Here is an 11851-nt window from a genome sequence, read left to right on the forward strand (position 1 = left end):
AAGTTTGTACTAGATTCATGACAACACAACTGGCTGGAATATTACATTTTATGCTGCCTTAGTATTATTTACCTGTCATGTCACAGATTTAAAAAAAAAACAAAAAAACATTTCATGTAAAACAAATTTTCAAGACAAGTAACAATTTCAAATGTATTGTTCATTCCAAAGGAAGATTTTTTCTGTGGAGAAAAAAACCAAGGTAAATTAAAAGCAAATTCTTAGACCAAAAAACAGGGTTAAATAGTTCCAAAGAAACAAAACACAATAACTTTTAAAATATGTATGCGTGTATAAATACAAATGTGTATCTTCTTGCTCTGGAAGAGGCTTTCTAAAACATCTTCCCTCAAGCCAGGATCAAGTTGAAGACATAAGAGGAAACACTGATATTAGAACTTCTCCCTCCCTGTATTACAGGAAGATAATGTATTATCCAGCTTACTGCTGCATTCTTTCCTTCTATTAAGAGCCAGAATACAGAAAAAAATAACCTTTCCCTTATAGTTTATTTCTCTACTTTCTGCAAATTCAAGCCTACTTTAAAAGATTTTCCCTTTCTGCCTTTAAGAGGGCTGTGACAATAAATAACAAAAGCAGCTTGTAAATCTTTGCATTTGTAGTTTAATTACTGCTACTAGACCTATTTAACTTCTAGATAAATAAAACTTTGAAATAGTTTTAAAATATCTACTACGGAAATAGCTTATTTTTGTGGCTTAAATCCTCATTATTTTCATGTGTCCAAGTTTAAACAAAATGAAAGAAAGGCATACGAATTCTTTTGTTATCATTGTTTACACATACAGCTTTCAATGTTATTTCAGTAATATGTAATATAAATTAGAGTAAAATAAAAATATTACAAATATTTAATATTAAAAAAATCAAATATTATGCAGATCACACCCCTGCATGTCATAGGACTCAACACCAGGGCTCTAGGTTTCATAATAGCCTGTACCAAATGTGATCTTAGAGTAGAAATGTAAGCAGTCTTTTCCAGTGTTAACCAGTAACAACAAACACTACTGCCCATTATGTTATAGACTGGTCCAAGAGATAGGACTGGCCAGAAGAGATTATATCCCTCTTTTTACATACACCTCATTGGAAAACAAACAAAAATCTAAAAAAACAAACACACAAACAAAAAAGGCTAAATGCAGCAAACTGAAGCCTAAAAAGACAATAGAGAGCATCAGAAGAAGTTCAGTGATGGCTGAGTGGGAGTTTAAAAATCAAGTTTATAGGTAATAAATGAAAAAACAGCATCAGGATTATTTATGGCTCCTAGGGAGGTCCTAAACCTTTTCATGCCAGCAGCCATTAATTGTTGCTGTTAGTCAGAATTTCTGTCCGTATATTTTTAGGGTTTTATATTTAATGCTTGAATATCACATACGTTCTATTGTCAAGCTTTGATGCCTGTATCCATAAAATCAGGGAGGGTAGTGGTGATCCTGCCTAAAAGTCACAAGCTGTCCAGACTTCTGTCACCTGCCACCATGTCCACTTTGAAGCTGTCTCATCTATTAATATTTATGTCTTCTCCAGTCTGATTGTATGGAATGTTGGGGTTTTTTTTCTGATAAGGAAGTCAGAGATCTGGTGGTGATGACCTTTGAGCATTATCAGCATTCATTTTCATTCTCATGCTGATGAGCTGTATTTTTATTTCTCAGCTTGTGCCTATTGCTCAAGTCCTGCTGCACCTCAGAGACTGCCTTTGTTTGTGCCCTGATGGTCTTTCTCCATAACCCCTTACGAAAATTCGTGCATCAGCTGCTTGTGTGACTGAAATCCTCTCCTATGCACTCTAATATTGAGACTTAATGAGAAATACAGACATTTTATTTCATGTTACTGAGATTTGGTGCCATTTACTCATCTTATTTGATGCTTCACTGTGCACATACCACATTGTGATTGACTCACTTGGTGAAAGGCTGACGTTCCAGTAATTTAATGCTTAGTGTTTTTCTGTTATTTTGAAAGCAAATTCTCCCCATTATTGAGCAGTACAATATTTTTAAAAAACAGAGCTGAGATACAGAAATTTTTCTCTGTGAGCATTTGTAGTTTGTTTTGCTAAAGATACCAGGTTTCAGTGGTCATGAAAAGACAGAGATTTTTATTTCATCATTTTACTCTACAGAGCAATTCTAGGAATTTGAGTATTGGGAAATAAAATACTACCTGGTATTGACAGAAAGGGAAGAATCTGGACCCAAATTTTAAGTTGGCAGCAGGACATGTGACATTGTGAAATACACTGTTGTCTTCCTGGATGAGTTACAGGTGCTGAAGTACACTCAGATCCAAAGAAAAAAAAAAAAAATAGCTGCATTTTCAAAGCATTGGCAAGAGACCACCTTTTGCCATTGAATGTGGGGTACAAAGTTCACATTGATTTGGATAAGAGGCTCCTGCAACCAAAAGCAAAGTTTGTTATTGGAACATGGATACCTAATAATTTCCATTGCCCTTGTCTTTTATCATTTAGTTATTAGTACTGACCAAGGGTGGTGCTTCAAGACCCCACTGTGCCGGAGTTTGTGCAGAGAAATGAAATGATCTTCATTGACGTGTCCAAAGTGTCTAACTCTCCAAACAGTCATGTGCATCCTTGTGGAAGGAGACACATCATCCTGTGACTCAAGGCGAAACTGGCACACTGCCCAAAACATTTAGAAATTTAGACCACTTTAAAATACAAAATATAGGAAAGAGCTTTTCTGTTCACACACCTTTCCTGCACAATCTACCACACCAACTCTTCCAATGCTAGGTTCCTGAGTTATAAATACAGTTGATAAAATTACTTAAATCATATATACAGAATAGATCTATACCATGAAAGCAAGAACAGATGTCAGGGACCTGACCTCTTTTCTTCTGCATAAGTGTGCTTCTTCAGGCCAAAACTTTTTTAGACTCTGCCTATGAAGACTAGCTCAAGCAGTGCAGATGCTGCTAACTGTGTGCCAGACCACATTTCTCTCCTGACTGCAGGCACTCAGGCCACTGCCAAAGGAGGGTATGAGGCAAGGTCATTTGCACCCTCCTTGCAGGCTTGGTTTGTTTGGGTTTTTTTAAGCTAAGGCTTCTTTGCTTGCAATTATGACTTAACAGAGGTCCTATGGATTGCTTTAAAGAAGGTGGGGGTTTGCTACTTCGCTGTGAGTTCTGCTCCACACATGCTAACTTCTCATTTAAGTTGGCTATTTAACCCCTACAAGATAATGACAGACAGAAGAGCATGTGCCTATGCTCTGCTGTGTCTTCTCTCCTTGCTAGATTTTCCCCTATCTGGCACTCAGCATCAAGGGGGTGAATTTGATCAGTGTTTAAAGGATCACTGATGCATTTGAATAGCTCAGAAGGGAGAGCTAATAAGCAGCATGAAAAGCAATTCTGGTGGATGGAACAATGTGAAAGATAAAATGTAAGTTTGTGAGTAATTAAAATATTTTATTTGCATAAAGCAGCTACTAATATACCCTTGGATTCATATTCACTAACACCTCAATCTTTATCAAGAAAAAAAGATCTCTATCTATATTAATAACACAGTGCCAGTTACTGTTAATTAGCATTTACTCTCAAGCTTTCTTCTTGCAATAGATTAATTATTCAGTTTTACAAAACAGAAAAAAATAGAAGACAGAATGCTGTCTCAAAAAGCTGGCAATACTGACTTGCTATAACAGTAAAAACACCTATTCCAGGATTATGTTAAACAGATAATTATTCACGGCCTGAAACTGAAAACTTTATGAAAGTATCAGTGATCTTACCTTTATAGAAAAATCATAGCAACAAAACTCTAAAAAAGGCAAGATGTAGAGTAATGCTGTGTCTTGGGCTACAGATGAAGTTGTGCAAGGAAGGGGTGTTGAATGAATAATGTTCATGGGTTTAAATTTGCTCTAGTCTGATGCTGCAAAGCTGCACTCAGTAAAGCTTTTATTTCCCACTGCCTACCCTTGGCTTTACAGCCAGACATGCATGAACATAAATAATCAAACGACCTGCAGTATCTACTGCAGCTGACAGAGTTGGGCTGGTGGTTAGGTAGGGATCCGTGTAACGTGGAAAGATGCCCAATGACATATGAAGGATGAGCATGTTCTTACTGCCATAATGCTGCATGAAACAAGGGTTTTGAAACCCTTTTGAAAAAAGTTAGGAAGGAGGCACTAATAGCAGTGACCAGGAAGCTCTGCCTGCCTGACAGCACTGTGCAGGGCTCTTGTCTGATCTAAATATAGAGGGTTAGGCGGAACTAACTTTTCTGTTCTCAATGAGGCCAGAAATATAATTTCATCTATTTGATTTTTTTTTCTTTCACTTTTGAGTATAACTTGTACTAATGACATTGGGAAAATCACATAACTCATTTCTTCTCTAGCCTTTCCAGTTACAAGCACCAAATCACCTTTAATTCTTGTTCTGATAAGCTGAATTGAAGTGACAACATCTCGTACAGTAGCTAGGAAAAAAGTAAGAACTATAAACATCTGTTTCCTGTGTTTCCTGCTTTTTTTTTTTTCTTTCTGTTGGAGCATATTAAATCCAAACCGAAGCGTTTACAATCACATTAGAAAACAGCCCCCTCTTGTGACGAAAAAGCAATTTGTGTAATGTGCATACAGGAAGATGAAGTACTAACAGGGAAACTCCAGCATAGGTGGGATGACAGCAAAACTACTAACCAAGAAAAGATTCCATTATCCTAATTTCGTAATTGTTAATTTTTAACGGTTTTTTTTCATTATTGCCTTGCGACATATATCAATTTAAAGATTTTGAAGTTCTGTTCTCCTTAGGAAAAGTGATAAAACACTCGAATTGCTGAAACGTTCCTTTCTACTCCCTCCCATCTCTACGGTTTTATTTCTCTGTTTGCAGTACACTAATGCAGAGTTCTCGGCAGTAATTTAATTTGCTTCCACATCTATACTCATTTTTTCTTCACCCATCCGTACTTCAGTTTCTTAAGGTTAGCTTATAAGCTTTCTAGGCAGGGATTGTTTTACTATATGCTTAGGCATTGTTTGGACCAGTGAGGACTTGAATTAGTTTTTCCACATCCTGTTTGCCAGCAACACTTTCATCCTACTTCTGCTACATTGACAACAGGATTTGAGGAGTTTGGGATCACCAAAAGCAATGATTTCATCCAGCTGAAAGCTAACCTGACCTTCAAAAAAAAAAAAATCAAATTATGAATATGAGAAACAAATGATGGGAGTCTTAGTCACAGCCCACTTCCTACCATTTCTTGTTTCCTGTCAAGATTATTGTGCCCAGAGGCACAATACCTTGCACAGAGACTTATAAAAATATCAAGTTTGTCTTGGACTTTTCTCATGCTGTTGCTGAGGTACTCATATCCATGAAAGGAATTAATTTGCTCTTCTTTAGGGCCCACCTTTTTACTATTTTTTGTTTCTAGTTTCATGCAAACTGTGCCACGTATATGTGCTACTTACACACTATAAGGAACCTTGGCATTTAAAACCACCCAAGGGAGAGACAGGTGGTTCCCAAAAAGTTAGCAATAACAAGTATTCAAAATTTTAAGTAGTTAAGGCTGATGACTAACAACATAAGCCTTGCAGCACATTAGATGCTAACACTGTTGTTTGCTCTGTAAGAAGGTCCAGCTGCATTACTAACTTCTACAGGACGAGCTGATCTGCATTATAAATATCTGCTTAATTTACTTAGACTCAGTAGTATTGAACTCATCACAAAAACAGGATTTGTGGCTTGTAATCTGAAGTGAACATAGGTTGCTCATGTCATGTGTTTAAACACATGACTCAGCCATAAAATAAACCACACCCTGCAAGACTATTCTTTCACTGTTGGGACGCAAAACTATTCCACCGCTTGAAGTAAATTCACTGTCACAGCAAAATGTGACTGTTTCATAGTTAAGTCAAGTGACTTCATGTTTCCTTTCTTTGAGTTCCACCTGCTGAGTTTCAGTTTGAATTTCCCCTACTGGAGGCACTCCAAACCTCCCTAGTCCTGGACTTCAGTTTCATGTTGTACATAACACTCAAACCCGCATTATTTCATGTGGTTTCCAAGGCAAGTTATAAAGACTTCTCCTAGAACAGCTCAAAATCAAGATTAAATCGACAAGACATCCTATGGCCCTCATCTGTGGGAACCAAGGAAGCTTCCATCCTTTCAGCCAAGGAAGGCCAAAAGACTCTTGCTGCAGAACCACTGTTTTGGATGTCTACACTGCTTCAGAGCTGCAAGCAGCTGCTGTCAATAGTCTAGTGTCTGATCTGAGTGACTCACATACCATTTAAGAAAAGAATAATTTTGATGTCACAGGACTTACTTCTCTTTTACACCAAAGAGTAGGATGGAGTACATCTGTAATTTAAGGCTAACTAAGAACATTGTGACCTGATGACAAAGTCAGCAAGAAGAAGCCCCATTGGCATGCCTTAGTTTGGAAACCCCAAAGGCTTTCGCTGATGGTGAATCACATTATCCCATTCTTAAATAGGCCTGGATTTTAACTATTTTTGGCTCTGTATTTTATAATAATAAAATAATATTTTGATAATTATTTTGTGCTTTAAGGTAATAGTTATTGCAAGCAAGTTGATCTTGGACTACAGGTAATCCTAGACCTAACAAGAGTTTCAGGCTACATAAAAGGAGTAATTAAGCGTCTTTATGGAGACAACTGAAGCAACTGCCCAAGGCAGTTAGCTGTAGAGTTGGGCTGGAATTAAACCATACACCCTGAGAGGTTTCCCTATAACTAATGCAGAGACAGGAACACAGGCACTGCTTCGCAAAGAGGATTATCAGCAGACAACGAGAAAACCACGTATGAGACTTGTCCTGAAGAGCCAGATGGACAAACCTGCAGAGTTAAATAAATTGTTTGAAAGAAAGACTTTGAAACCATGCAAAAAGTAATTGCCAGTTCTTGCCTGTGTCTAGTTTGCGCTGGAAAACAAGGATGTGCTTGCACTTTTGTAACTAATTGTCTTGCATCACGATTTCTGTAGTAGATTTCTCCCACAAAACAGTCAATACAAAATATGAAATAATTGCTGTGTAGCAATAAACCAGCTGCTGCAATAATTAAGACCTACTGTAACTATTTTTTCCTTCTCACAGGTATCTCAGATGAATTCATAACTCCCATGTTTAATTTTTATAAAAGCATTGGAGAGCTGAAGATGACACAGGAGGAATATGCACTGCTCACAGCCATAGTTATCCTGTCTCCAGGTAACTTCTCATCCAGAATTAAATATTAGTGATTTTGGAAAGAAAGCATGAGGAGCATGATGTGAGATTTGCAAAAACTTACATTCTACATGGAGCAAGAGAGCATACGTGCTCATTCTGTCATATTTAAACCAGAAAACAAGCACACAAATACAAACTCCAAATGTCCTGCTACACCATTTGGTTTTGCATACAAGGAAAAAACTGCTTAAATAACCTGTTTTAAAGAATTACTGGTATCTCTTCACTGCTTAGCAAAACAGGTTTCCTCCTTCAGAAAACCCCAGATGTGGCTACATGCACATCAGTACTGACCACCGTGGGATGCCACATTTTTTAGAGGGAAATTGGGAAACCCTATAGCTTAGAATAGAGTATGACAATGAAGGTCTTCAGCCTTTATTGGGAGGTTTCCAAACCAGGTTTCATGAAGGATGGGAAGGTGAAGCATTTCCATCACTCTTTGAGTCAGTGTGTCTCAGGAGACCTTTTTACACCAAAAATCCCATTCTCCTCTTTCCCTCCCAATCCAAGTATCCAAACACATGCTTCCATATGAACAAAATAAAAAGATAAGTATTTTCTAACAAAGAAATTTAATCTGAGGATGAAGATGTTTGATTTTGCCCTGGTGACCTGCTTGTACACTCTTCTCAACTGGCTAAATTCCCCAGGAGTACTACACCCCCAAGAACTTAGGGTGTTGCTCAGTTTTTGCAATGCATTGCAAGACATACTCTGGTGCAGAACCACATGGAAAGATGATGATAGAACTCCAGCAAAACATTGTAGAGTTAAAACACTTTGGTTTTTGAGAAGGTTAAATGTTTTCTCTAGCTAGAAGTGGGAAGCTTACATGAAAGCCCTAAAGCAAAAATACAGCGTTAAACATTTTTATTTCATCTTATTTTCAAAATAAATATTCTTTGTAAGTGTGAACATCAGTGGCCAGTGTAAATATTTGAATATTTTTATATTAACTTATTGGTGCAAATAATTGCAATGTATCAGAGAATATACTTGCTAATTACTTCTTTTCTTTAAAACCATAATCAGATCGACAATACATAAAGGACAGAGATTCTGTGGAAAGGCTTCAAGAACCACTACTGGATATTCTACAAAAAGTCTGCAAACTTCACCATCCAGATAACCCTCAACACTTTGCATGTCTTCTGGGTCGTCTCACAGAATTACGGACATTTAACCATCATCACGCAGAGATGTTGATGTCATGGAGAGTGAATGATCACAAATTCACACCTCTTCTCTGTGAGATCTGGGATGTGCAGTGATGGATACTTTTTTATTATTTTATTTTAGGAGCAATATCTTTTAAAAGGACCACATAGCATTTATTTTCATAGAAAACTATCACACGGTGCATTATATTTTCTTTACTGCATTTTTATAGAAACATGCCATGGATTCATAGAAGTCATTTTGTTCACTATGCACAGAATATTGTACAGCTATCAGATCCTAACACATGAGTATAACTTTTTCTGTATTTATAGCCTCTGATCAGAAAGAGCCCACCAGCTCTTCAGAGGAACCCAATTAATTCCGGCTGCAACTAAGCTGATTGCAGTTACAGTTCCTCTGTAAAGAAATGGGAAAAAGTAAGTTTCCATTAATAATTTTTCATTGCAGGATTTTTTTGTTCTTTACATCTGTCAAAGAATATATTCCAGATAGTTACAGTAATAAACCAGCTGAAATGGTTAATACCACGGTCATTTGCCGTTCAACTCTGAAATGTGTTCATGTGAGGTGTGCAAGGTGTTATTTCTTCACAAGATGTAATGGAGAAAAACCATACACACACGAAATCTCTTTTCATGATACATGTAACTTCAATTGCATTATTATTTCAAAGTAAAAATTACAGAGTATCTCTACTTTGTGGAAGTGCGTCACAGGTTATTTTGCTTTACGACTTTGATTGCTGGTGCTTAATGGCTCTGAAAAATACCCTCAGCAGCATCCCTGGAACTGGTAACTGTGTCTGGATGCTGTGCGCGGCGGTGCGGACTCTCTGATGCGGCCGGGGGCTGCAGGCACGGCGCGGGGTTTCCTTGTACCGGGGTCCGCTCCCAGCAGCGGTGTGCCGAGCGCTGCGCGGCGGAAGGCTCCGGGCGCAGAACGCCGGCTGCCAGGGGGCCCCGTCGGCTCTCAGCTCCCGGGGGTGCAGCAGGGCGATGTCGCAGCCCGGGGGCGATGTCCCAGCCCGGGGGCGATGTCCCAGCCCGGGGGCGATGTCCCAGCCCGCGGCAGCGGTGCCGGGAGCGGGGCGGCGCCGCTGCTCCGGGCCAGGTGCGGCGAGCACGGCCCCGCCCCCCGGCGCCGATTGGCGCTTTCGAAAGGAGCGGCCGGCGCGGCGGCGTCCGATGCGCCGTGAGGGCACGGCGGAGCACAGCGCGGGGCGGCACGGCACGGCACGGCACGGCACAGCACGGCAGAGCGGTGGGTGGCACGGCAGCCCGTACCGGGGGGTGGCGGTAGCCCGGCCCGCGGGGGCGGTGCGGAGCGGCCGAGGGGCAGCGGGTCCGGTCTCGGCGCTGCGGCGGAGCCCCGCTCGCGTCCGTGCCTCGGGCGCGCAGCTCCGGAGCGGCGGCGCTCGGGGAGTCCCGCCTGTCTGCAGGGTCAGCGTGGGAACGCGTTGAGCGTCCCGCCTGCCGGTGAGCCCCAGGCAGAGCCCGGTGTTGGGCTGAGCCGGTCACTGGGATCGGCCCGGTCACCCGTCCAGCGGCAGCAGTTCCCATCCGGCGTCGCTGTCATGGATGTCGGAAGGGAAGTGCCTCGAAACTTACCCTGGGGAAGGGAGAGGGAGGAGGTTTTGCGTAACCGCCTTCAAACCAGTCTCTCCTGTGCCCTACGCAGGCGTTTGGGGATGCGGTGCTGTTTCTGCAGGAAATTTGCCCCAGTGCTCTTGGCTAAAACACTCACTCATATTGCTTAATAAGCCGAAAAGTGTCTGGCTCCTTTCTTTGCCCAAAAGCTGGCCGTGTTCCAGGGATGCTGTGTGTCACCTTTGGCATAGTATCAGATCAAGTCGTGGGAAAAACTACATGTATTCCTTTAGGAGCTATAAGGCCTAACTGGCCTATGCATTTGAAATTGTACTGGGTGGATCTTTCAGAATAAGACACGATTTTATATTTAAGTCATAATAAACTCCTCCTGTTTGTGGACAGCCAGCATCCTGCTGAACAGGCATCGAAAAATGCTCCCGTCCGTGTTGCTTTGCTGGAAGAGTGTGGGGAAGAAATAGGAGAGAGAGAAGAGCTTGCCTGTGAACGTGAGGGAGAAGCTGGGGTAGTGTGTCTGGTGTTAACCAGCCTCTGCCCAAACTGGATGCTCCTGTGGGAAAGCAGCCGTCTGCATGTCTCCTGCAGAGATGCCAGCTGTTGAGATGAAGTGCTCCTCCCTGATTTCAAGTGGGTTTCTCTGCCCTGACAGGTGTATCCAGGGCCTTTGTTGCCATTTGGAAAGGGAGAGAGTGCTCACTTCCTCTGCTTGTGTGCACTTCATGGAGAGGTGTGGAAAGTCAGTCTCTGAGGAGAGCAGTCAGCGTGCCTTAATGTAAGGATTTGGTTTCCACCTAAAAGTCCATCAGCTCAGACTGACTAGTCTGGTTCTTTCTCTTTTGTGCCTCTGAGGCCTCCCCAGGGAAGCAGAGCTCCTGCTGACTCAGTAATGAAACAAAAAGGCTCTGTAATTGCTGTAGTGATGGAGGGAGTAGCGCTCCGTTCAGTGGATGTCTCTTGTGCCTACCCCTTTTCTTCTGCATGTTAGTAGATGTGTCCATAAAAAAATCTTGACTATCCTGTAGTAGGTTTCAACAGATAGTGACATGACAGCTTCTTTCATTTTGGTGTGTTTATAAACATGGGTTTCAGTAGGTACTGTCAAGACTAATCCAGCTGCTTTGGGTTAGACTGTTGTGACTGCCTTTGGGTGATGATGGAATAGAAGATGATGCTATATATTTTAAATATAGGGTGAAGATGTAAAAGTGTTTCTACCCAAGTTTTTTTTAATGAGCCTATTAACCGGAGGCATTTTAATGAGCCTCCTGTGAATGCCTTTAAGTTCTACTTAAGCTAGGTCAATGGCTGCTTCATCAATGTTTCAGCTATCTGTAGGGTTGTGGATTTTGTTTGTTTGTTTGTTTATTTGTAAACTGTTCAGTCAAGTAAAATGGGATTTGGACTCGGTTCATCTTGTGCTACGGAATGGGTTGTAATTAGTGTAGCATGTCTTGCTGGTTGGGCCCCAGTGAGTGATCTATAAATCCTGATTCAACTGATTCTAAGCAGGCTATCTCATGTAGCATCTAAGAGCATGTGTTAGCACCCTTAAGTGTTTGTGTAAAATGCTTTAATATTTGCTGACTCTGCTGTTTCTCAGATTGTCTGGGGGCAAAGTGCTAGGCATCTCTGTGGAGAGCAGAGGCAAACTGTGGTCTCACAAGACTCTGTGGGTCATGTCCAGGGTGTGTCTGCACCCCCTTTCCCAAGGAATGCCTGTCCCTATGCCATGTGTCAATAGATAGGGATGTTTTTCTCAT

At 41.1% G+C, this 11851-nt stretch overlaps 1 protein-coding gene across 6 annotated transcripts in view; it reads left to right on the top strand.

Annotated features, from left to right (window-relative positions):
• NR1H4 (nuclear receptor subfamily 1 group H member 4) overlaps nucleotides 1–9189 on the top strand; it is a 43910-nt gene extending 34721 nt beyond the window's left edge. For all 6 annotated transcript variants that reach the window (XM_069000945.1, XM_069000916.1, XM_069000906.1 and 3 more), the window contains 2 exons: nucleotides 7165–7278; nucleotides 8335–9189. In XM_069000945.1, coding sequence (XP_068857046.1) covers nucleotides 7165–7278; nucleotides 8335–8573 — 353 coding nt within the window. In that variant the 3' untranslated portion in view covers nucleotides 8574–9189. The remainder of the gene's footprint in view (nucleotides 1–7164; nucleotides 7279–8334) is intronic.
• Nucleotides 9190–11851: the final 2662 nt, after the last annotated feature.

The sequence above is a fragment of the Aphelocoma coerulescens genome, chromosome 1A (assembly GCF_041296385.1).
Source record: "Aphelocoma coerulescens isolate FSJ_1873_10779 chromosome 1A, UR_Acoe_1.0, whole genome shotgun sequence".
NCBI classification, from domain to species: Eukaryota; Metazoa; Chordata; class Aves; order Passeriformes; family Corvidae; genus Aphelocoma; species Aphelocoma coerulescens.